Here is a 25,642-nt window from a genome sequence, read left to right on the forward strand (position 1 = left end):
CTCGAAGGCAGTCCGCCAGGTTCCGCTCTAGCCGCCGCGCTCGGTGGTTGCCACCGCCCGCCAATCGCAGGGCCCGGACGCCGCTGGCCCCGCCTCACGGATCAGCTGAGGGATCCGAGATGTCCGTTGACAGCGGCGGCGGCGGCCGCGCGGCCGGTTCCGGGTTCGGCGCGGGGCGGGGGGTAAGAGGGCGGCGGGCGCGGGCGGCCGCCGGGACCCGGGGTGGGGGGGGGGCGGCTGGCGGCGCGGGCGGCGAGGAGGAGCGGCGGGCCGCAGCCTCTGCCTTCGCGGGCCGGGTCTCACCCGACGTTTCCGGGTCTCGTCAGATGTGAAGCCGATGGAGCGGCCGGGGGAAGGCGAGCAGTCGCCGCAGCAGCAGCCATGGGGGAGGCTTCTCCGCCTGGGCGCCGAGGAGGGCGAGCCGCACGTCCTCCTGAGGAAACGGGAGTGGACCATCGGGCGGAGAAGAGGTGCGGGGCGGGGAGCGGGCACGGGGGACGTGGGACGGACTGGGGGAGAGCCGGGGACGGGTCCAGGCACGGGGGCGGGGACCGGGGACCCGGGATGGGGGCGGCCGACGGGGTCCGAGTGCTGGGGGACTGGAGCCGGGGCTTGAGGGAGGGGGCTGGGCGAGACCGGGCCCACTGGGCTGTGGGAGGCCCCTGGACGCGGCGCGTTCTGCTGCCCGGTTTTTCCGGTGGAATGGGCCGTCGTGTAACAGCTGCCGTTTATTCACGTATTGGTCGGCCCAGTTACTTCTGCGTGTTTCATGCAGGTTATTTCATTTTCACTGCAACGTTACGAAGTAGGTGCAATAATTTATCCCCTGGAATGCGGTTTTCTCAAGGGTATTACTACCCAAAGCATCTTCTCTGACCTTAATGGAGTGAAATTCGAAATAAGTAGCAGAAGGAACACCGGAAAATCCACAGATATGTGGAAATTAAATAGCACTCTTAAGCCACCAGTGGGTCTAAGAGGAAATCAAAAGGGAAATTAGAAAATACCTTGAGATGAATAAAAATTTAATGTACCAAAACTTAGAGGATGCAGGTAAGCAGTGCTCAGAGGGAAATTTATAGCCGTAGGCAGCTACATTAAAAAAAGATCTCAAGTCCCAGCTCCTAGAATACAGCTGCTCAAATATTTCTTGATGTAATGAATGTGGGAAGCTGCGGCCTTGAAGAAAGTCCCGTAACTAGTGAGAGGAAGAGCCCCCACCCCCCCATCCCCCCCCCCACCCCCCCCACCCCCACCCCACCCCCCGCACTTGCTGCCTCTAAACTCCTAGCGGCCATCTGGTGATTTAACCTCCCTTGTAGCTTTCCTACTGGGAGTGAAGTGCACTGATCAGGCCAACAAAAATATTTCGTTTTTCTGCAAATTAATAAATTGTCACACTGACTTTATACTTTAAGCAAGAGATAATGAGAAAGATTAGTGTTTAAAAGCAAATGTTCTTTGGTTTCATTTTACCCATCATCATGCACCTGTACCTGTTTTTTGTTGGGGTTTTTTGGGGAGGCAGTCTTAAATCCCAATATCAAGTTCATTGTTTTTTTTTTACAACTTTAAAAATATTTACATATCATTAGAAACTTTCCAAGATGCATTGTCTTTAGTTGGTGTGAATGGAAGTTTGGTGACTGAGCAGAAGCCTGGAGACCACCACCCTTTTGCCCCCTAGGCCACCAGCACCACCACCACCGCATAACCTGCTTTGGGCTAATTTACCTTCCGGTGCCTTTGTAGCTACTTCATGGGGTCACTGTGAAGATTAAACGAGATCTTGAGTGAAGTGCTTAGAAGGAGCCTGGTTAAGAGTTAGCACTTAATGTTAGCCATTGTTATTATAACACAACACTGTAGTATCATTTTACATGCTAATACAAGGAGCAAAAGTGTGTTGTTGAGTTGATTCTTAATGGAAGTCCTTTCCTTGAATATATTAACCTTTCCAGCAAAACGTAGAGTTTGCTGTATTATTCTGCCCTGGCTGCCATAACAAAATACCACAGATCAGGAAGCTTAAACAGCAGAAGTATGTTTCTCACAGTTCTGGAATCTAGGAAGTCCAAGTTCACAGTGCCAGTCAGTTTGTTTCCTGGTGAGAACCCTCTTCCTGGATTGCAGGCAGCTGCCTTCTCGCCGTGTCCTGGCCTGCTGGACCAAGAGATCTTTGGCGTCTCCCCCTTATAAATGCTTCAGCCCTATCAGATTAAGGCCCCACCCTAATGACATCATTTAACTTTTATCATTTACAGGCCTTCTTTCTAAATACTGTCACTTTGGGGGATAGGGTTTCAGGTTGTGGAACTAGATTTATTTTAAAACTATTGCACGCCTGCTATATACAAGGCCTTATTTTGAGGAAAAGGGAGAGCTGAGTTGACGTGTGTGGAAGGATGCAGGGATGCTTGCCTTCCCAAAGACCTTCCCATTGTCGGGGAGAGGCAGAGATGTGTACCAGCCATGGAGAGAGCAACCAACTGAAAGACAAGCAGGGCAAATGCCAACAGTAGAACTTTAGCAACAGTAGAACTTTAGTATTTCAGTTCTCAGTTGGAATGCTGATGTTCAGGTGTGGAGAAGCCTAGTAAAACCCCACTCCGGCGACAAAGCCTGGTGACCAGCCTGGGTCTGGGGCTGCAAGGAGACCATCCTGGCGGTTTTGCTCAGCTCAAGAGGACAGTCTTGAACACGGGTGAAATTCGCCTTGGATTAATGTAACAAAACACTCCCCATAATGTAGAATGTTTGTGCCAATAAGATTTCTGATATTTAAGGTTTACGGAGGCATAGCTCACACATGGTAAAAGTCACCCCTTTTAGGTGTTCAGGGAGTTTTGAGAAATGGACGCACCACTGCAGTTGAGATGTAGAACATTTCTATCACCTCAGCAAGTTCCTGGCTGCCTTTTGGAGCCCGTCCCTGCCCTTCAACCCCAAATCCTGGCACCCAGCGATCTGATTTCTCTCCCTATAGTTCTGCCTTTTCCAGAATGCCGTCTAAGGGGAATCACACTGTAATGCAGCACAGTCTTTGGGTCTGACTGCTTTCCCTTGGCTGGTGCTTTTGAGGTTCATCCTTGGCAGTTACGTATATCAGTAGTTTGTTCCTTTTTCTTGCTGGGTGATGTTCTGCAATGTGTTTATTAATTCACCACCAGTAGACGGGTACCAGTACTGCTTCCCACGTTTGGTTATTAAAAAATAAAGATACTGTAGGGAATTACCTGGCGGTCCAGTGGTTAGGACTTTGCGCTTTCACTGCCGAGGGTGCGGGTTCAATCCCTGGTCAGGTAACTAAGATCCTGCAAGCTGCGGGGTGCGGCCCAAAATAAAATAAAGGTACTATAAACCTTAGTAGCTATGGTGCAAACCTGTTATAAGCAGATTAGTGACTCAGTATTAAAACACTTCTGAAAGCTTTTATTCTTCTTCTTTTTTTTTTTTTTTGTGGTATGCGGGCCTCTCACTGTTGTGGCCTCTCCCGTTGCGGAGCACAGGCTCCGGACGCGCAGGCTCAGCGGCCATGGCTCACGGGCCCAGCCGCTCCGCGGCATGTGGGATCTTCCTGGACCGCGGCACGAACCCGTGTCCCCTGCATCGGCAGGCGGACTCTCAACCACTGCACCACCAGGGAAGCCCGCTTTTATTCTTTTGATTTAAGGAGAGAACAAAGTGTTTGAGGGTTTTCCTCTTGGATTTGATGAGGGTATAACAATTGTACTGAGCCATAGATGCTTCCCCCTCTGTTTTAAATTTTCTTAAACGCGTACATGCGCCTATGATAATTTACTCAGTCATATTTTCTGTGACTCTGTCATTGCTTTAATTTTGTGATGATTTATGAAACCTTAGGTTACACAGAAGAAATTAAGGACTAAGATACTGAAGATATTTAAGCCCCATAGTTTTTTTAAAGTTCTGTAATACTTATCAGGCTATCTGCATATGTGTGCATATTGTAAAAATGTCACCAAGAAGCAGCTGATGTGTAGCTGGAGGTGATGATGGCGCATACCCTCTAGGTAAGGAGGAGTCAGGTTCAAGACATAGTCCCTGTTCCCTTACTTTGGATTAACACTTAAATGCTTTTTTTAAAAGTTTCTTTGTACTTGATTAAGTGCTGTCTCCTTAAGTGGGTACAACGTGGGTCTTGACTTCCAGCCGCATGCTTTGATTAAGCAAAGGGCGGTATTATGCCCGGTACCCACGGTCGTATCCAGCACGCCCCCCTTGCTGTTTTAGGTTGTGACCTTTCATTCCCCGGCAATAAACTGGTCTCTGGAGATCACTGTAAAATTATAGTGGATGAAAAATCTGGTCAGGTGTCGCTGGAAGATACCAGGTAAGCTCTTTCTGAACTTCTCTCCTCTTGTAGCTTCAGGAAGCCGACTTGAAGCCAGTGAGTGCAGAGAAGAGACGGGCCTGCTTTCTATAGCTCAGTAGTCCGATAGGGTCTCCGGGTATTGGGAGATGTATTTTCTGGTTTCCAGGATGGGCTACTTAGTGACACTTTGGTGTCTGTGACCATTCTTACATGTATTCAGGTTGAAGCAAAAATAGCTCAGAAATAAGACTTAAAAGGCAGTGATACATTTTGGGTTCTTGCAAACCTATTCAAGTTAGACTTCCCCAAATCAAGGAGTCTTTTTTTCTTTTTTTTTTAAATTATTATTATACCACATAAGTAGTACATGAAAGTGAAAAGCCTTCCAAAATTCCACTCACCCACAAAATACATACATATTTATTTTGTATTAATGAGATTATACTGTTATACTGTGTATCTATTTTACTTGTAATGTTTGCAGAGTGCTCATCACGTCCGTATGTCTAGGTCCATCTCGTCTTTTTCATTATTATATAATAACTTGTCAGCTCCCTTACTGATGGCAAGTTATTCTTTTGACTTGTTCTTATTTTAAACGACACTACAGTGACTCTCCTCCAAAACTCTTTCCATTCATGTCTGATGGTTTTCCTGGGGTAAGTTTATGGGGAGGAATGCTGGGTGGAAGGCGTGAGTGGCGGACGGCCATCCAGCAGTGTGTTGAGAACACGCCTTTCCCACAAGGTGATTTTTTTTATTGTTGTGAAGGTCAAGTGCTATGAGATTCTTTGGTAAGTAGCAGTTTGAGGGATAGAAGACCAGGAATTTGGTTTTATTAGGAAGAACGGATGCTCCTTTTCCTCCTCTGATAGATAGCAGGTCAAGTCCTTTATTTCTCAGCACAATGTACAGTAACAGTGCTGGTTCCAGAGTCTTCTTTCTGCCTCAGGCCCTGGCTCTCCCACACTGGCTACAGGGTAGTATGTACCAAGGCTGCTGTAACGATTACACAGGCTCAGTGGCTTAAAACAACACGTATCTGTGATCTTATAGGCCTGGGTGCTTAAAGTCCATCTCAGGTCTCATTCGTGTCGCCTCCTTCTGGAGGCTCTAGGGGAGAAGCCGTCCTCTGTCCTTTCCAGCTTCTAGAGGCTCCTGCCTTCCTTGGCTGAGGTGGCTGGAGGGGCGGGGGTGTTCCAGGTGGGAGGAGCCGCAGGTGCAGAGGCCCCGAGGTGCAGTCAGGAAGACGCCGACGTCCACGCTGGAGAGACTGGACGTTAGCCTGAGAGCAGTGAGGAGTCAGGGGTTTAAGCAGAAAAGTGAAATCAGACTTGTGGGTTAGAAGGAGCTTGAGGATAGGTCGTGGGGAGAGCCTGGCCGCAGAGGCCGCGGCAGTGCTGCAGCAGCTCTGCTGGTCTCTCTAAGTGGGGCTTTACTGGGAAGGCAGCCCAGCCCTCCAGGGACCTGCCACCTGTTGCTGAGGAGTTGGGACGGAGACAGCGTGACTGCGCAGCCTGAACTATTTCCTGCCTGGCCCTTTACAGAAATCTAAAGTAGTGGCAGTCTGCTCAGAGGGAAAGGTGAGGCCTCTTCAGCACTGGGGGCCTTAGGAGTGGGGCCGTGGAGTTGGGGCCCGTGTGGACTGAGTGCCTGAAATTGGCAAGGGGTGGGGAGGGGTTGCTCAGTTGCCGAGTTTGGCTTTTGTCCGGTGCACTCTTCCCCTTGCCTGCGGGGTTGTCTTTGTGCACTCGGGAGCCCCTCCTCTGGGAGGTGCCTCCTGTCCCGCCTGACCGAGGTCCCGGTGTCTCCTGGCTGTGCCTTCCCATCCAGCACTGTGGTCCCTGATTAACTGGAGTGACTTCCCAGCAGCAGGGACCGCGCCGTCTTCCGGTCGGTAGCCCTGCATCGATTTGCTTTTGCCCAGAGCCCATCTCATAGGAGGGTCAGTGCTCATGTGAGGAGTGAACTGAGCTGGGCTGTGGCTGCCGGAGCAGGGTTAGGCCTGTCGACAGAGCGTGGTGCAGAAGCAAGAGAGAAGCTGGGAATCAGAGAACGTGCTGCTGGTGGGCGTCCAGGGCTCCACCAGGAGAACGTGGGGCTGGCACAGCGGAGGCGTTAAAACATTTGACACACCATTGGGCTGTGAGTGAGGGGGCAACAGGCAAGGTTCTTCTCAAGAGAATTGTAAGGTGGCACGAGTACTTACATCATTCCTATGAGTGTTTTATCGTTTGCAAAGTGGTAGTATTGAACTGCTTTCCTACTGGCTGTAGAAAAGGAAAATTTTAACTCCAAGTTGTTTTAAGTCGGATAAATTGTATTTTTGTTGTCCCTACAGCACCAATGGAACAGTAATTAACAAGCTGAAGGTTGTTAAGAAGCAGACTTGCCCTTTACAGACTGGGGACATCATCTACTTGGTGTACAGGAAGAATGAGCCAGAACACAGTAAGGGAGGGGGGGTTTCCTGGGCTGGACTCACGGGTGGTGCAGCAGGGGACCCGGCCACAGCTGGGAAGCATTGTGGGAAGAGGCTGTTGAAGCAGGTATTTCCTGAAGGAATGTTAGTACGAGCTGCATCCCCTTTTTCGTTCATGTACATTCTTGGTGTGGGTCGTGTCTGTTGAAGAATGGGAGTGTTGACCTCGCGGGCTGAGCCCCAGCCATTCTTCAGAAATACCACTGTGGCCATGAGCCACAGTCTCAATATGGTAGCCAGGAAGACGGGGTGGGGGTGGGGCGGTGAGGAGGGCACCTGAGTGAGGAGAATAAGGCCTAGAATGGGGGCTGGAGGCCACGGACAGCTCTGCTTTGGGAGACTTTACGGGAGACAGCAAAGGTTAAGACAGGATTCCGTGAGGGCTTTTCCAGCTCTGAGCATCTGCGCCTGTGTTGGCGGGAGAAGAATGATGCAGGACAGGGAGAGTTAGGGGAGTCCTTCGAAGGTTACCCCAGAAGGAGGAAGAAGAGGGCAGGTATCCCCTAGACTGTCCTCAGCAGTCAAAGCCAGCCCCCGGCCACAGGGAAGGATCTTGTGTCCATTCCTGGTGGTTTGAAATAACAAGACACAGGCTCATCCCTCCTCATCGCTTTGCTTGCCTTAGTCTGCCTCCTGATGCCAGATGGTTTTCTGAGGCTTATTTATTTTAAGTTTGGTTCAGATGTTTTGGGTCACTTGCTTTAAGATCCCTTAAACGAGCGGATGTGGTTGCTAGCTGATAAGTCGAACTAGTCGACAAGGGCAAAGTGACCGTGAGGTGACGGGAGGGAGCAGAAGAGAAAGATGAGCTCTCCTGACGCGTGGCAAACGCCACTCCGGTTTGGTTAATTTCCTTCAGACGTGGCATACCTCTACGAATCTTTACATGAAAAGCAAGGCGTAACACAAGACTCCTTCGGTAAGTGAGATTTTCGCAAAGGTGCGGGTGTGTGCGTTGACTCTTCATCCTCTGGAATGTCTTCCTGACGCAGCGGCACCCCCTGCGCCCCGACTGTGTTATGCTCCTGCTTCTTTGTGCTTACAGAAGCTAATAAGGAAAACGTGTTCCACGTGACCAAAGATACCTCAGGTGCAGGGCGAGGCGACGACCCCCAGGATCCCCAGGTCCTGCCATCGCCACCCGCCACTCAGGTGTGCTTTGAGGAACCACAGCCATCAACGTCCACATCGGACCTCTTCCCCACGGCCTCTACCTCTTCCATGGAGCCCACCTCTGCAGGGCGAGAGCCTCCCTCCAGCTCCGGTGAGATGGGGATCTCGGGGTGGTAGCTGCATTGCCCTTGGTTCACTAATCCTGCCCTGCATTGTTACAGAGACAGACAAGCCACTGAGGAGTTCAGAGGTGGTGTCAGGCATCAGGCTGTCAGTAGTAAGATTTCTGTAGTAGTAAATGTCTTGTTCCATCCCCAAGAGACAGGCTGAAGGCCAGGGACTACCATACTGTGGTATTCTTTACAGGTTATAATTCATATACTGTAAAAATCACACAAAGTGAACCCTTCCGTTTGTTTGGTTTTTTTTTTTTAATGACATCTCGGATTACCTGTGCCTGGTTTGAACCAGTGATGCTTTGAACCGCTGTCTCTTCTTCTGAGGCAGGTGAATCAGAATGTCTCTTGTTTGTCCCTCTCACAGGCTTGAGAGGTGCAGACGTCTCCCCAAAAGGGTGTGGTCCATCTGTGGCAAGTGATGAAATCGCCATCTTCCCTTTGGCTCTCCCAGAAAGAGAGGGGGCATCCTTTTCTGTATCGGAGCCCAAGGATCAGGAGGACTTGGAGCCCATTAAGAAGAGAGTAAAAGCAGGTCAGAGTCTGGTGGTTGCGTGTAGCCTTGGGGCCCCGGCAGCACCGTCGCATCTGAGCCTGTTGGGGCCCCACCATCTGCAGAAGTCGGAGAACCCTGTCTTCAGCTGACACCTGTGGTACCTCAGCATCTTCCAGATGGCAATCTGGGCCTTTTCTTTCCTGTTTGTACCATCGGGATTGAACTGTGTTTACTGTCGGGATATGCTGTTGGTTTGGAGACCACATTCTGGGGTTGCAGCTCTGTCCCGATCCAGCAGCCAGTTTTTAAGAGTGTATTATCTTTAAGTGATAGTTTGAACCTTCACGTTAAAGATGATTTTGAGAAAAATCTATACTTTAAAAGTCGAAGTTAAAAAGATTGTAAAAAACTTTGGGGAATGTTGTTGGGAGGACAGTAGCTGTGAGGCAGGCCTGAGAGCTGCCCCTGGATTGGGGCAGTGTGACAGGAGGGAGGGCCTCGGAAAGAAACTGCATTATCTGATGTATTGAGTGGAAAATTGAGTTGATTGGCCTGGGGAGGTGTGGGATGAGTCAGCAACAGGTACATAAAAATAAGTATGAAAATGGAGCCACTTTTAACTCTATCAGAAATGAAAAATGTATACGGAAGAAAATTATACTGTGTGAGCAGTGAATATTTAAGCATAATAATATAAATACGATATACTGATCCAATAATTGTGTTAGAATAATATTGGGAAGGAGACCCAGAGGGGCAGAGTCCTTCTCTGCTTTAACGGATGCCAGGAGATGATGTCTAAGATCCATCAGCCTAAACGTAGCTTGACAGTTCAGAAACACAGAGGTCCGGACCAGAAGAAACAGAAGACACGGAAGTCGTTTCCCCAGAGGAGGGAGGATGAGGCTGAGGACAGGCTGGGGCAGAGGGCTGCTGCTTTGATTTTCTTTTAAATATTTGACTTTTTAAATTGTAAGTATTTTTTAATTAAAAATAAATTTAATCTCTGCTTATAAAAAAAGTAAAACACACTGGCGGAAAAAAAAAATTTAAGCTCCTGGTAACATTTGAGGGTCTATTTTCCAGCACTTCCCTGTGTGCATATGGGTCACATTTTTTGTTTGTTTAAGCAAAAATGACTTTACACACAAATGCTATTTGACACCTGGCCTTTATCTCTCACCCGTGTATCCTGAGTGTCTTTTTTATGCTGTTAACTATTATAAAACACAACTTAAACATACTGGATTATGAGACTTACTTTGAACCTTTGTAAAAATGCCCTTTAAAATACAGTGAGGGAATGGCCATCATCAAAAAATCTACAAACAATAAATGCTGGAGAGGGTGTGGAGAAAAGGGAACCCTCTTGCACTGTTGGTGGGAATGTAAATTGATACAACCACTATGGAGAACAGTATGGAAGTTCCTTAAAAAACTAAAAATAGAACTACCATACGACCCAGCCATCCCACTACTGGGCATATACCCTGAGAAAACCATAATTCAAAAAGAGTCATGTACCACAGTGTTCACTGTGGCTCTATTTACAATAGCCAGGGCATGGAAGCAACCTAAGTGTCCATCGACAGATGAATAGATAAAGTAGATGTGGCACATATATACAATGGAATATTACTCAGCCATAAAAAGGAATGAAATTGAGTTATTTGTAGTGAGGCGGATGGACCTAGAGTCTGTCATACAGAGTGAAGTAAGTCAGAAAGGGAAAAATGAGTACCGTATGCTAACACATATATATGGAATCTTAAAAAAAAAAAAGTTCTGAAGAACCTAAGGGCAGGACAGGAATAAAGATGCAGACGTAGAGAATGGACTTGAGGACACAGGGAGGGGTAAGGGTAAACTGGGACGAAGTGAGAGAGTGGCAAGGACGTATATACACTACCAAACGTAAAATAGCTAGCTAGTGGGAAGCAGCCGCATAGCACAGGGAGATCAGCTCGGTACTTTGTGATCACCTAGAGGGGTGGGATAGGGAGGGTGGGAGGGAGACGCAAGAGGGAGGAGATACGGGGTTATATGTATACATGTAGCTGATTCACTTTGTTATAAAGCAGAAACTAACACACCATTGTAAAGCAATTATACTCCAATAAAGATGTTAAAAAAAAAATACAGTGAGGGGACTTCCCTGGTGGTCCAGTGGTTACAACCCCGAGCTTCCATTGCAGGGGGCGCGGGTTCGATCCCTGGTTGGGGAACTAAGATCTCGCATGCCCCCCAGCATGGCCAGTAAATAAATAAATAAAATTTAAAAAAAATACAGGGAGGACTGGGTCTCCTGTCCACAGGTTAAGACGTCTGTAAAGCCAAGAGATGGAGTGCACTTCCTCCATGGTCACGATGTTGAGAACGTGTCCCTTTCCATTGCAGACGGGGAGCCCGCCCTGAACCTGCCCATGCTGGTCGCAGACCCGGGCGGAGACCCCCACAGTGCCCTCGACATCAGAGCTGCGACTGTGAAGCCAGACAAGATGGAGGAGACGCTCACGTGCATCATCTGCCAGGACCTGCTGCACGACTGTGTGAGGTACGCCTGCAGGGCCGCAGACGGGGCTGGCCTCTGCATCAGGCTCTCTGAGGTTACCATAGCCATTCTCCTTGTGCGGCTGACAAGCTGAAAGCCGGGCCTGGTGACTGACGCACAGGAGCCTGCGAGACGCGTGCAGCGGCTCTGACCTCAGTGGCCAGGGCCACCTCAGCTAGAGCAGGGGAGCTGTACCGAGTGGCCAGCATCTCGTGGTTAAGGAAACACGGCAGTTAACGTGGAGCGAAGGTGCCAGAACGAAGATCTCTCCTTGCTTCTCTGTGGGAACTTAAGAATTAGTCTGTCCGCAGTTTGGCTTGAATGCAGGTCTTTGCCACCCACACCCAGTGTCTCTGCTCTTCCCGTTCCTGGTGGCCCTGGCCACCAGTGGTCCCTGGCCCTCCTGGAGCACAGATGGCCGCGTGGCCCCGGTCTCTTGTAGTTGACAAGCGCACAGCTGGAGCAGTTGCAGTTGAATGCCGTGTTTTTGCACGGGGACTGCTTCTCAGGCAGGTCGTGGAAGGCAGGCAGCGTGCCCCTGCGTGAGCTGAGGTGCCGCCCCACCAGCCGCAGGCCCCACCACGGCATGGGTGGAGCGCCCCAGAGCACAGGCCTGAGGCCCTGCGGAGTCAAAAGAGCGGGGGGCGGGAGACGGGGGGCAGTTGGCCCATTCTTCTGTTTTGTACCCGAACCTCAGTCTGAGCAGGGCCACGTCCTCCTTCGGAGAAAGAAACAGCATGACCCTGGGTCCCTGCTTCTCACACCCAGTGCCCGTCCTGTGCCCTCAGCCTACAGCCCTGTATGCACACCTTCTGTGCCGCCTGCTACTCGGGCTGGATGGAGCGCTCTGCCCTGTGCCCCACCTGCCGTTGTCCAGTGGAGCGGATCTGTAAAAACCACATCCTCAACAACCTGGTGGAGGCGTACCTGCTGCAGCACCCAGACAAGAGCCGCAGCGAGGAGGACGTGCGTAGCATGGCCGCCAGGAACAGGATCACGCAGGACATGCTGCAGCCCAAGGTCCGGAGGGCCTTCTCCGACGAGGAGGGGAGCTCTGAGGACCTGCTGGAGCTGTCGGACGTGGACAGCGAGTCCTCAGACGTTAGGTGAGCCTCGTGGGTGCGGGGCGGGCGGGACGGGTCTGACCGCCCCCCAGGACCTGCTGGTCTGGGCCGCTGCTGAGGTGCGACACTCTGGCCCAGGTGACTGTGATGAGGCTTGCTCACTGCCCTGCCTCCTGCGACAGCCTCTTTTTTTTTGTATATGTGGAATATTTATTCTATTATTTTGTTGCTTATCTGTATATTTTTTCTAGTTTATTACGATATAACTGACATACCACACTATGTAAGTTCAGGGTGGGCAGCATAATGCTTTGGCTTAATTATTGTGAGAGGATCACCACAGTAAGTGACACCCTTTTGTTTGCTGAGTCATCATCAAGTGCCTTGATTCACAGGCTGAGACAAACTCTGCAGAAGCACACTCACTCTCTGTAGCTTGTCTAGTGATCATACGTCCTGCACCGTAAGTTGCAGTATTTATCATCTGTTAGGATGTTATTGTAGAAAAGCCACAGTCACCTGGCAGAGGGTGCAATCCTAGGAGACCTTATTTATTTATTTATTTATTTATTTTGGTACGTGGGCCTCTCACTGTTGTGGCCTCTCCCGTTGCGGAGTACAGGCTCCGGATGCGCAGGCTCAGCGGCCATGGCTCACGGGCCCAGCTGCTCCGCGGCATGTGGGATCTTCCCGGACTGGGGCACGAACCCGTGTCCCCTGCATCGGCAGGTGGACTCTCAACCACTGCGCCACCAGGGAAGCCCTAGGAGACCTTATTTTATCTGCTGTAGAATGTTGGGGTTTTTTTCATAAATTTATTTTATTTATTTATTTTTTGGCTGCGTTGGGTCTTCATTGCTACATGCAGGCGTTCTCTAGTTGTGGCGACCTGGGGCTACTCTTTGTTGCAGTGTGCGGGCATTTCACTGTGGTGGCGTCTCTTGTTGCGGAACACAAGCTCTAGGCCCACGGGCTCAGTAGTTGTGGCTCACAGGCTCTAGAGCACAGGCTCAGTAGTTGTGGCGCATGGGCTCAATAGTTGTGGCTTGAGGGCTCTAGAGCGCAGGCTCAGTAGCTGTGGCGCATGGCCTCAGTAGTTGTGGCTCACGGGCTCTAGAGCGCAGGCTTCAGTAGTTGTGGCACGCAGGCTCAGTAGTTGTGGCTTGAGGGCTCTAGAGCGCAGGCTCAGTAGTTGTGGTGGACGGGCTTAGTTGCTACGTGGCACGTGGGATCTTCCCGGACAAGGGCTCGAACCCTTGTCCCCTGCATTGGCAGGCGGATTCTTAACCACTGCGCCACCAGGGAAGCCCTCTGCTGTAGAATGTTGATGTTTCCTGACTCGGAAGTCCAGGGTATGAACTTTTGCGTTGTGGCCATAATATTTAAAAAGACAAAACCGCTCCCCCCTCCTCAGTTTATTATCTTTGTTTCTTTCCCCCAAATTTAGCACATAATGGTCAAGCAAAAAGAAAACCAAAAATCACTTTAGTGTGAACATTTTATTACGTATTCATCTGGCCATACATATGTGTAGTCATACATATTTTTTTTACCATTTAAAACATTTCTTTGTAATATTTTGAATTCCGAACAAAGCTGCAGTGCATGGCCTGCATTTACAGTTCAGTGCACATGTCCAGTCTTTTCTTGGAGATAAGTACATGGAAGTAGGATACTCAGGTCAGGAGTCTCACTGAGGGGACGCCTTGCTGGACTTCTGGCATCTGTCATGAAACGCCTGTCAGAGAGTCCTGGTGTCGGTGCCCCACAGGGTGTGCAGAGGGGCAGCAGTGATCCCTGCGACACTCGGAGTAATGGGACACACAGGTATCTTATTCCCATTTATATGTTTTTCTTACATACGAGGCTAAATGTCTTCAGTGTTTCCGCATTTTCTAGTCAGGTCTCGCCTGTCCTTCCCGTTGGTGGCAGGCTCAGGCAGGCATCCTCTGACCGAGATGAGGGGAGAGTCCGTGCGTGCCTTTCCTGCAGATTCTGTTTTACCGTCTGCGGATTTGAAAGCTCAGCTGAAGTGCATACAGCTGGGTGAAAGCCCCTGATGACAGCGGCATCCAGCCCTGGCGTGTTCTGCTCAGATTTTAACGAAAGGAAGGGTGTGCACTGGGCGGGCATCAGACCTGTGAGAGCGCGTCCTGCCCAGTGTGGGGACAGGGTGGTTTTGCCCCCAGGGATGGCTCAGGGGGGCGAGGGTCAGGGAGAAGACATCTCGGTGCCCCAGGAGGGGCCGAGGGCTCTGGGAACGTGCGGGAAGGGGGCTGGGAGGTGGCGGGGAGGAGAGCCTGCCGACTGCTGCTGTGCAGGGTGGGCGCCGAGCTGTCCTTCCCTTTTGCACACACTGGGTGCAGCACCTGGTGCAGAGCAGAGGCATGCAGGCAGGACAAGGCCGGTGAGCGGGGATCTGGGTCTTGTCCCGTCACCAGGGCTGGGCTGTCGTTGCCACCACCCTTATACATGGCCAGAGCAGGTGTCTCCTCTTTCCTCCGAGCTCCGGGTTTTCTTCCCTTGCAGTCAGCCGTACATCGTGTGCAGACAGTGCCCCGAGTACCGCAGGCAGGCGGGGCGGCCCCTTCCCTGCCCAGGGCCCGGCAGTGAGCCAGGGGCACCGCAGGCCCCTGGGGATGCACCATCGACGTCCGCCAGCGTGATCACGACAGGTGAGACGGCCACACATTCCGTGCTGTCCCGACCATTCGGGAAGCGGGTGGCACTTCTGCTGGCTCCTCTCTGCTCGAATGGCTCGTTGCTTCTCATAACCTGTTTGGAGCTAAGAAACCAGATAATTAACTTCATTTGTGGGCCTCGGCTCCTGGACATACCCGAGGATTCAGTCCTGATTCTAACACTTACCCCCCACCCCGCCCAGCCCACTACCTCAGGGCAGTCGGCATCTCCCGTGGTGCTCACCAAAGCCAAAAGGACCATCACACACAGGCCCCTCCAGTGAGGAACTGGCCTCTTTCCAGCAACAGGACATGATGTTACCAGAGCCGCCCTGAGCTATCTGTTCGATGCCCGTTTCAGTGGGCAGGTCCCCAGGTGCCATCAAGAAAGGGAAGGTGGACACGTGGACTGTGGTTTGTGGCCCTGCGTTGTAGGGCCTGGCCTCTCTGCCACCGTCAGCCTGAGCCTGTCAAGAGGCCACTGACCTAAGGATTGCGACCCAGAGCCACGTTCTTAACCATCTGCCACGATGCTGTGCCATGGCTCTTGGGGGCTTCCTTGTAGGCCCCTCGGGTAGGGATGGCTGGGGCAGCGCGTGGAAGGCCCCACTGGGACCGTAGTGCAGCGTGCACAGGCAGAGCCTCATGCGGTGCGTGAGTGACGGGGGGCCGGGCCATGTTGACACAGCTCCTGGTCCAGGGTCAGCCAGCAGGGACTAGAGAAACCGCTTTACTGTTTTCTGGCCTGCCCTTCCTTTATGGGAAATGGTAGAAAACCTTCATGTGATCTTTGAAATCTTACTACAACTACTGAACCAGGAGGTAACTTCAGTGATTTTTCAGTCTATTTAAACTTCTTAGTTTGAGCGGTAGACCGTCACTTGGCTGTAGGAAAATAGGCCTGAGTTCTGTCCGGGTTTTCTTGTAGGTCTGTGTCTTCGTGCAGACCTTACAGCTGCCCCTCTGGGTGTGGTCTGAGCCGCTCTTGCTGCCCGTGTGCTGGCGGCACCAGCCTGAGTGTCCTATCTGTTCCACAGCCCAGGACTACGTGTGCGCCCTGCAAGGAAGCCACGCCATATGCACCTGCTGCTTCCAGCCCATGCCCGACCGGAGGGCGGAGCGTGAGCGGGACCCCCGCATCGCCCCCCAGCAGTGTGAGTGAGGGTGTGGGTGTGCGCCGTCTTCCCGGCGCCCCTCCCTGCCTTGGAGCCGCTCCCGTGTGTCCTTCCAGCTCAGGTTTCAAGAGTGTCGTGGACTTCTCTGGGTGGTGTGAAGTAAGGGCACAGCTCTGTTTCCACCTGCGTCGTCAGGTGTCTCTGTGGGACCACGTTGAATAATCTATCTTTTCCCACCGGTTGATAACCCCGCCCCTGTCATACACTAAGTTTCCACACACGGGGGGCTCTCTTTCTGGATCTTGTATCTGACGTGTGTCCCCACAGTAGTTCTCCAGTGTGTCATTTTATTCTATTCTATTCCATTCTATTCTGTTCACTGTGTGGCTTTCTGGACCTCAGATCCCCGACTAGGGATTGAACCCGGGTCCAAGGTATCACTTTAAAGTCCAACGGATGAGCTATATGGCGCTTTAGTTTACAGTCTTTGGATCACTATGAAAATCGAGCTTGTCATTTATTTACCAGTTCCTTGAACCTTCTCCTCGCTGGATGGCGTGACTGGTGCTTGTGCTCTGTGTCCGCAGGTGCCATCTGCCTGCAGCCTTTCTGCCACCTGTACTGGGGCTGCGCCCGGACCGGCTGCCTCGGCTGCCTGGCCCCGTTCTGCGGTAATGCCGGCCCTGCCATCGATTGCCGCCACCTTCCCGTGTGCTCTCGTGCACTTGAGGCCAGTGCTGGGCTGGCCGTGTGCCCGAGGAGGGAGAGGCCACGTTGGTCACCACGAGTTGGCCCCTTTCCCTGGTGGTCTGCGTAGGTTTGCGAGCATCAGTGAGGGGGACGCTGAGTCATGCACGAGGACCACCCCCACTAAAAAATCGTGTCCAGACTTCACGACCCCAGACCAGGGGCTGCACAGACCGGCCGTTTCTGGGGGGAGTGGAATGGAAGTCCTTTCACTTTTTCTCTGTTTGAAGTTGTATTTTGTCATGGAACTTTTTATTCTTTGTAGACTCCATAATGAAGGAAATTTGTTTATCTTAACTGTTGCGTGAACGGTGCTTTCGTAAAGTGTGTATGAAACGGATAACACTGCTTCCCTCTGTCCTGACAGAACTCAACCTGGGCGACCGGTGTCTGGACGGGGTGCTGAGCAACAACAACTACGAGTCGGACGTCCTGAAGGTACAGGCCCGGCGAGGCCAGCGGGAGGCCTTCCAGGACCCGCCGGTGACCTCATGACTCGGCACTTCTGACTAGTGCTGCTACTGTGTATCTGCTTGTCCCTATATTCCCCCCAAATAGGTATTCCTTCATCCCTGCCACACAAGAAGCCACAGGAATTATGTCCCACAGTTCCGGCTCCTGCTCGGCCTGCGCAGAGTGGGGCAGGGGGCGCGGCCGGCCCTCGGGTGCAACCAGGACTGCCCTGTCGCTCTCTTCCCGCGTTTCAGGGGGCAGCGGCTCTTAGAACTTCAGTGCTTAACGTGCACGTCAGCCTCTTGCCAGGAGTCTTGCCTTCACCTGGACCATGTGCGGCATCGGCCGCCAGGGTGAATGGCAGGCGCCTCAGCATCGCGGTACTCAGGCTAGATGTCCACGGGGCGCTTCCTTGTAGGTTTGCACAGAAGGAGCCAGGTAGCTCCACGTGTCTCGAGGGCAGAGCACAGATCCAGACCCCTGGCTTCCTTGTCACGTGGTCGTGGGCCTGTTTCTGCACTGTGGCCACTCCGGCCAAGGTTAGGTGTCTCGCTGCTCCTGTGCTAGGAATGTCTTTGCAGAATTTCAGAGAGGGTGTGGTAACTCTTACGCTCGAGGTTGTAAAGCTAGCCTGCCTTTTGAGACTCCGAAGAAGCACCTTGGACAAAAATCTTGTGCAGTCGTGTGTGGATGTGATACCATGTCTGTCCCAGGCCTCCTGGTCTGCGAGGCTATCTGGGCCGTCCAGGCTGTGGTCCTGGAAGCAGGGCTCCTAACTGCACGCAGTGCTCGCCCTCTGCAAGTGCCCACCACGCTTATTAGGTGCTTGGCTTTACCCACCTTCCAGGGCCTTTTATGAAATGTCAACCCTTTTTGCCATTTTAGTGTTTCTTTCTCCAAGCTTGTGTTTCTTCTCTTGCCCATTTCCCTGTTACAGAATTATCTGGCCACCAGGGGTTTGACGTGGAAAAACATGTTGACTGAGAGCCTCGGGGCTCTACAGAGGGGAGCGTTCCTGCTGTCTGGTAAGCCTCATGCCTGCCCTCCCGCACCGACAGTGGTGCTTTCCAGGGCAGCTCTGCCTCTGGTAAACCAGCCACACCCGCCAGGCCGCATGCTGGCAGGACTGCTTGTCAGCTTTCCCACGCTCACACCTGCGACCTCCGCCCACCCTGGCAGACACACACAAAGGTCCTACTACTCTTGGGTTTCTTTTTTTATGTTGGGTTTGAGTCGACATGACATATTCTGGAATCTTTTCTCGCACAGGGGAGGGAAGGCACAGCTGGAGAGGTGTTGGCCCTACCGCCTGTCAGCGCTGACATCCTGGGGCTGGTTGTTCCCAAACCCTCACGGTCCTTGGTGCCTGTCCCTCGGTGCGTGGGTGACTCAGTGAAGGCTTGCCCCCTCTCCCAGCGACACCCAGTGCATCGTGAAGTGTGAAGTTTTGTCACTAAGGGAGGGTGCAGAAAAATCAAGTGATTTTTTTTTCCCTAAGACATGAATTATTATGAAAGACTTGAGAGGTTTGCTGGGAACCCTTCTAAGCTATTTTTGGACACATTCTAGTGAATGTCTTGGGTTTTCTCTGCTGCGACGGCTCTGTGTGGTTGGGTCTTAAGTCCTTATGCTTTTTAATGGCTATTTTTATAAGAATGACGTGGTTCACAAAGAAAATGTAAGTGGTACAAGGACGTCTGAAGGATAAAGTGAAAATCATTAGAAATCCCACCGCCTAAAAAGATAAAAAGATACCCAGTGATAATACTTTCACGATCACCCTTCTAAGTACACGTACCCATGTGTGTGTATAATTTGTATAAATGAAATCCTATCAGATATGCTTTTAGTAAGCTATTCACTCACCAATGTATCTTGGACCCTTCCTATGTCAATAAAGATCTATACCGTGATTTTCAGTTAGCATCCTGATACCATCCTTCATTTAGCCAGTTCGTTAGCAAAGGGTATTTAAGTTGTTTCCAGCTTTTCACTATTTGAAACAACACTGAAGCTGTCAAGCATGCAGTCCTGTAGGTTTAACAGTTGTACCCTTAGGATAATAAACAGGGCTGCTGGAGGCACGGTTGAGGTGTGCCTGGGGCCTGAGGGCCAGCATCCCCTGAACCCGTCAGCTGCGTGTTTGCCTTCTAGACCTTGTAAATATGAAAGAGGCAAACGGTGAGGTATCATTGTTTTATCTGCCATATTTGATTATTAATGAAATTGAAGATCTTTTTGTTTTACAGGCCATTTGCTTGTCTGTGTCGTTGGTCCATATTTATGTTAGGCTATTTGGACTTGGGAGGTATGGATTTGTGTGATATCTTTGTTAATTAAGGGTACAACACATTGTCATTTGTGCTGAAAATACGTTCTCTGCTACTTCATTAGTATTTCATTTTTGTTGTACGTGTTTCCATTGTGATGTTTAAACTGTAGGCAGTCACATTTACAAATCCTTCCCTCTGTGCCGTTCGGTTTTCATGTCTTAGTTGGAAATAGCTCAAGAGAAGAACATTCATTCCTCTTAGTACTTTTCTAGATTTCTTGGAATATTTGAATTTTTAATCCAGGTGGAATTATTTTGCCGTAAGGAAGTAAGTTGGTATCTAGGTTGGTTTTGTTCTCATGTTCCAAATGTCCAGCCCTTTGTCTCCGGCCTGTCTGTGGATCAGTGCACTGGTCCCCCAGCAGTTTGCAAGTCCGCGTCTATTTTGCCACCACCGTGCCTGTAAGAGGCCGTGTTCCTTCTAGATTACAGAATCACCGGAAACACCGTGCTGTGCTACTGCTGTGGCCTGCGGAGCTTCCGCGAGCTGACCTACCAGTATCGGCAGAACATCCCTGCTTCTGAGCTGCCGGGTAAGGAGACCCCTGCCCCTACCCCAACCTGGCCCGCAGCTCAGTTCTCTTTGCATTGGCTCCTACTCTCCTTTGCAATAGCTAGATAGCCTGTGTGGGCCTTTGCTCTGTGTTCTTAGTGGACGTCTGCATTGGCCAGGGACACGGGCGGGTCTCAGGGCTGTCCCTGCCTGGTGCCTGCACAGGCTCTGGGTCTCTGAAGCAGGTTGCTAAAACAAGATGCCCAACAAACGTCCTATGGGCAACCAGAGTCATCTCATTTCTAACCTGTGTTTTCAGCTGAACCTTTTTTCCTTTCCTGGAGAACAGTGCAAGGAAACGAGCTGTGAAGTGTGACGAAGCACTGTGCGTTTGAGCTGCAGTGTCTCTTTGGCCTTGGCTTAAATTCACTAGGCTGAGTCTGTGAGTGTGGTGTGTGTGTCACACATGTTCACTTTTCTCTCTCCCTAGTGGCCGTAACGTCCCGTCCTGATTGCTACTGGGGCCGCAACTGCCGCACTCAGGTGAAGGCTCACCACGCAATGTGAGTGCGGCACGGGGGCGGGGGCTGGGCCGGGGCTGGAGGAGTCCCCTGCAGAGAGGCAAACCCACGCTTTCCCTACAGGAAGGTGCTCTTCTTTAAGCGTTCCGGCCAAGTTGATATCGCAGCTTTTAGGGATGTGCATGAACTAGTCAGCTCTCTACTTATAAACTAATTTAGTTGTCATGCTTTTATAAAGTCACATAGTATATATCAATAAAAAATCATCACTTAGACACTCTGCTTTTCTGTTATCTCATTTCATGAAACGTTGGCATACAAACATTCACCTCCCGCTCCACCTCCACGTGTCCAGAGCACAGGCAGCCATCCCCAGCCCGGACGTTCGAGGTTTAGCACTTTCCAAATCCGTGGCTGAGGTCACTGAGAACTCCAATTCCGAGCCACGCTGCCGTGCACCTGGGTCTACCTTTGCTTTTGGTACCGTGGTGGCTCACAGGCTCTCGCTGGGAGTTTCCCACGGGGTCTTTAGAGGCTCTTCACGCTGACGTGCACGTTGCCACGCGCGGTGGCCCGTGGGAGCAGGCTCGCCTACGCTTTCAAACCATAAGGGAAGCAATCACATAAATGAGTTCCGTGGATGGATGCTGTGTGGGGCAACTGTAACCCCAAACAGCCATTTGAGGCTCAAGCTGAAGTACTTGAGAGTGCCCCTGGCTAGGAGTCATCACGAGGCCTCCGGGAAAGGGGCTGCCTCTGAGGGAGTGATTTGGTGGAATAAAAGGCTTGCTTTGTATGCGAGCATTAACTGTGTGGAAGAGACCATTTTATTCTAAGAAAAGAGATTTCAGTAGTAACAGGCTAACCCTTCTCAGTAAACACTTGGGTCAGAGCAGCAAAGACACAGTCGTCTTCTTGGAGAGGAGGTGGCGTCAGCCCCACCAGGTCACCCACAGTGCCTTGGGGATGCTTTGAGTCTCTGGGAATTACCTAAATGTTCCACTTACATTTTAAAATTTAAAAAAGGAGAAAAGAGGCTGCGTTTGGGGCTAGTTTCTTTGATGGTATGAGAGTCAAGCCCTTGCAAACCCCCAAGCACAGGGTTGCTTCTCCTGTAGCTCCCCCAGGCGCAATTCAGAATTCCTTTGTTGAATGTGTCTCTGATGCCCTCTTGTGTATTTCACCGTTGTCTCCCTGCAGGAAATTCAATCACATCTGTGAACAGACGAGGTTCAAGAACTAAACATCCAGGGAGGCAGCACAATGGCTGGGGAGTATTGCCGGTCAATGACACGTGTCTCAGAAAATACTGAATACAGACGCTTTAAGAGCATTTCACAGTGCCCCTCAGGGGACGCCGGGGTCTCTGCGTCGGGCACTCTGGTGCGACCTTTCTCTTGTGGAGCGAGACCTTCTCGGCAAGAACCCCTACCAGTGGCGCCCAGAGCCCTGGGCCCGAGCAAGAGCCGTCAGCCGTCCCCTCCTGTTGAAGATGACCACGAGGTTTGCTCTCTGTACCTTTCCCACAACCACGGTCAAAGCAGACGTCTCTCTTCAAGAAAAGTGTCCTGGGAGAAGAAGGGGAGTTTGTCAGAAACGCTGTGCTGTTTGGGGGAAGGGAACAGAGTTTCCCGCCGGGGCAGGCACGGTGGCTGTGACCTGCGCACTTTCATAGGTTCGGTGCTCATCTCCTAATAAGACTTAAATATCGCAAACTGTAGCACAAATGATATAACTTATAATTCACAAGTTGACTAAAATGGGAGATAGTATGATATTTGAAAGAATAAGGATATGTTTCTGTTTATAAAAGAAAAATCATCGGACGTCCAGGGACCCCGGCGTCAAGGGCGTGATTGGGTCACTGCCATGCCGGGCTCCTCAGCACAACTGCAGCCCCGCCAACCTGTCCCGCCTTCTTCACTCCTCCCCTGTGGCTGGGGCCGGGTGGCCCAGGGACCTGGGGTGTAGGTCGTCCCTGGTGGTGCCCCGGCCCGCCAGTAGCAGCTTCTTCCCACCGAGAGCTTCCACAAGTCCTTGCCCTTTCCGCCTGCTATGGGTTTGCCGTGTCATCTGGAATAATACTTGAAATTTTATTGTTTAAAAAAAAAAGTTTTTTATCATTTGTTGAAATCACCCGTTAACGTTTGTTTGCAAAATTGTACCTTTTTTGCTTCTTCTCAGGAATACGATTTTCAACTTTGTGTTGCTCTTGATACAGACTCTGAGAAGCAGTGCTCCGTGGAAGAAGGCCTCCTTCCTGCGTTCTAATAAACAAGCCGTGTCTGTTTCTCTCCCCGGCACGTTCGTTCGTGTGCTGGTTGTGATGTGCTCCCTCCTGTCACGGTGGGACCGGCTGCGGGCGTCACTGGTTACCTGCTGACTAACAAAGAGTCCTCCCGGGGGCTCCACTTGGATTAGCCTCGCAGGCCCTGCAGGCGTGTGTGACCTGGAGTCAGGGCCCGGGTCTGAGCATTTGGGAAAAGGCACAGGTTCCCTTGGATCCGCCAACCCCGACTTGGTCCCAGGTTGAAGGCACGGCTTTGTGTCTAAGCCCCGGCCTGGCTCGTGCGGGCACGAAGCTGCCCTCCACGCTTAGGACCTTGACTCATCGCCCCCCTTCACTTCTGACCCTGACCCCTCCCTCAAACTAAGAACAGAGACGCAGGCCCCGTAGCAGATGTAGCAGCTTCCTTGGCCAAGGCTTAACCACGCAGCCTTCCTTGGGCTGCGCTGGATCCATCAGCGAAGGGCAGGGCATGTGCCGCGTCAGACCGCCGGTCCACGGCGCCGGCCCGCCTGCAGTGGAGCTTGGATTCCCCACTTCTGACAGGCACACCGGGGTCAGAACGGAGCTTGTCAGCTGCTCTAACCTGAGGCAGGAGCCCGGGCCGGGGTGGTGGTTCTTCAGGCTTGCTGACAAGGTGTTGTACAGGGCGCACCGTGCGGTGTTTCTGCGACTTTTCTCTACTTCCTGTTCCGTGACACACACACCCCCGCTCCCCGCCGCATCCAGCCCACGGTGGGTTGGAGCCTGCTGTGTGCTCGTGTCCTGGTGGCTCAGCTCGTGCCCGACGGCTCCCGTGTGCTTGTGGCCGGCTCCCTGGGCCCAGCCCATGTCCTCGCACAGCCTTGCTCAGCCCATCCCCAGACTCGTGTCCCTCTTGGGCTCCTGGTGCCCCCGTCAGACGGGCTGGCCCTGCCCGTGCTTCCCATCTGCTGGGCATCCTCCGGGGGCTGCACACTTGCCTTTCCTGGCCTGTGGGTTCAAGCTCCAGGCAATCGCCTGGAGTCCTCTTCGGGCCAGCCTCTGTCAGTGCTCCGGGTGTGACCAAGGACCCAGGAGGTCATCTTAAATACCTCATAGCTAACAGGATTGGAATCACAGGCCTAGATCTGAGAGCCCCAGCATGACATCGGTGGATCTTACCCCAGGGAAGTGCCCAAACAGAGTGGATTCTGAGCCAGGCCTCTATCAGTGAGGGCCCTGCAGCCAGACCAGTCTTCATGCAGCCAGCAGAGAAGATGCCCAGGAAAGCTCAAGTTCTGAATCAGGATTGCTGCTGCAGAGGGCACCAGCAGCCCAGCACCAGGCAGCTGACCTGTGCTCTGGAGGAAGGAAGAGAAAATGGGGGATGGATTGGGTTTGAAAGTCCAGAGCGAGCCTGACTTCCAGCACGGCTGGATGTGGGACCCTTCTCTTCCTGTGTGTGGTGGCCGCTTCCCAGACCTCAGCTTTCCTCCAAGCTGACACAGGTGAACTGGTGGCCTCCCCACCAGTTCAAACAGAAGCCTGTCCCTGACCCCAAAGCTGATGAGCAGCCAGACCCAAGCCTCTCACCACCTTCTAGCCGCCAGCACCCCATAAGCAGGTGGGGCTGGGGGAAGGCAGGCTCCAGTGTCACCACCAAAAAAGCAGACGGACTGCTGGGCCAGGCAACCCGCCAGAGCTCAGCCCATCCCAGGCCTGACGCTGACGGGAACCGTGCTGCTGGGTCTCGGTTACTCCCCCAGGAAGTGCCGGCCTGCAGTGGCATTCATAGCTCCCTGCAGAATTACGTCTGAGGCCCTCAGCCCACACGGCTGCCACCCAATCTGGCCTCCGGGGCTCTGTCTCCTCATTCCCACCCCTTCCCGGCCCCTCTGAGACGGAAGCCATGAAGTACGCACCGTGAGGGGTGTTGAGGACCCCCCAGTCGAGCCGTCCAGCGCTCCCTTGGGCGTGCCACGTGCTGGTTCATTTCTCTGTTGCAAGTGGACGTCCTTTCCATCCTGTCCCTCGGGACGCTGGCAAAGCAAATGCAGCAGAGATGAGCTGTGCGCGATCCTTCCCGCTCTCAGCCTCTGCCCTGGGCCCCAGTGGAGCTGGGAAGCTGGAGGGAGGCCCAGCCCTGTGGATCTGCCAGCTAAGTCCTGACCTGCAGAAGGACCTTGTGGCCAGCGCCCAGGGGACAACTGTCACCATCTCAGGAATGACTCTCATCGGTAACTGAAACACAGCCCTTCAGAAAATTGTATGAACTTGGAATTCTCAAGTTATGATTAAACAAAGGTAATAAGCACTCAGGACTCAGCCCTTCTTGATAAACGTGTGCATCTGGCTGTTCCCTCTGCTCCCGAGGGCATCTGTGACTGTACCTGTGGGTTCTCTGCGGTGCTGCCTTTGATCCGGTCTGTGGACCTCACTGTTGGTAGCTTGAAACTGGCCCCACTAGGAGTATTTACACTATGGAAATGGGTAAATGCTGCAAATCAGGGTCATTTTGTTGTTTTCTGGAGAGAAGGTTGTTAAACACCAGCACGCCACTGCCCCCAACCAGCATAATCGTGAGAAATAATAGTTGTTTGAAGCCACTGCGGTTTGGGTTGGCTTGTTACATAGGAATGAATGGTGCTACCACGGCCCACAAAGGCCCAGCACTGGGTGGCCCCCGCCCCACCCTCAGCAAACCTCCCCAGGGTCTTCCGCAGCTAGACCCAAACCTGGGCCCTCGCCGCCCGGGCTGCCTGGCGATGTCTCCTCCCCACTCAGGGCTTGGCCCAGACCCGCTCCCTGGAGGGGCCTCCCAACCAGCCATTCTA

General features: G+C 52.1%; 1 protein-coding gene across 2 annotated transcripts; it reads left to right on the plus strand.

Moving 5' to 3' along the window:
• The first annotated feature begins 322 nt into the window (after nt 1-322).
• Nucleotides 323-22,776, plus strand: CHFR (checkpoint with forkhead and ring finger domains). Of its 2 annotated transcripts, none has more exons than XM_079717709.1 (16): nt 323-470; nt 4,255-4,354; nt 6,678-6,787; nt 7,678-7,737; nt 7,864-8,082; nt 8,475-8,642; nt 11,001-11,157; nt 11,943-12,260; nt 14,748-14,893; nt 15,937-16,053; nt 16,602-16,685; nt 17,129-17,199; nt 18,152-18,239; nt 19,972-20,079; nt 20,530-20,602; nt 21,761-22,776. In XM_079717709.1, exons 1-16 carry the CDS (start codon nt 338-340, stop codon nt 21,801-21,803), a joined length of 1,995 nt encoding a protein of 664 aa, XP_079573835.1. In that variant the 5' UTR covers nt 323-337; the 3' UTR covers nt 21,804-22,776. The 2 variants fall into 2 exon arrangements, with proteins under 2 accessions (XP_079573835.1, XP_079573836.1); XM_079717710.1 differs by having other exon boundaries at nt 7,900-8,082.
• Nucleotides 22,777-25,642: the final 2,866 nt, after the last annotated feature.

Source organism: Hyperoodon ampullatus (assembly GCF_949752795.1).
Source record: "Hyperoodon ampullatus genome assembly, chromosome: 13".
NCBI classification, from domain to species: domain Eukaryota; kingdom Metazoa; phylum Chordata; class Mammalia; order Artiodactyla; family Ziphiidae; genus Hyperoodon; species Hyperoodon ampullatus.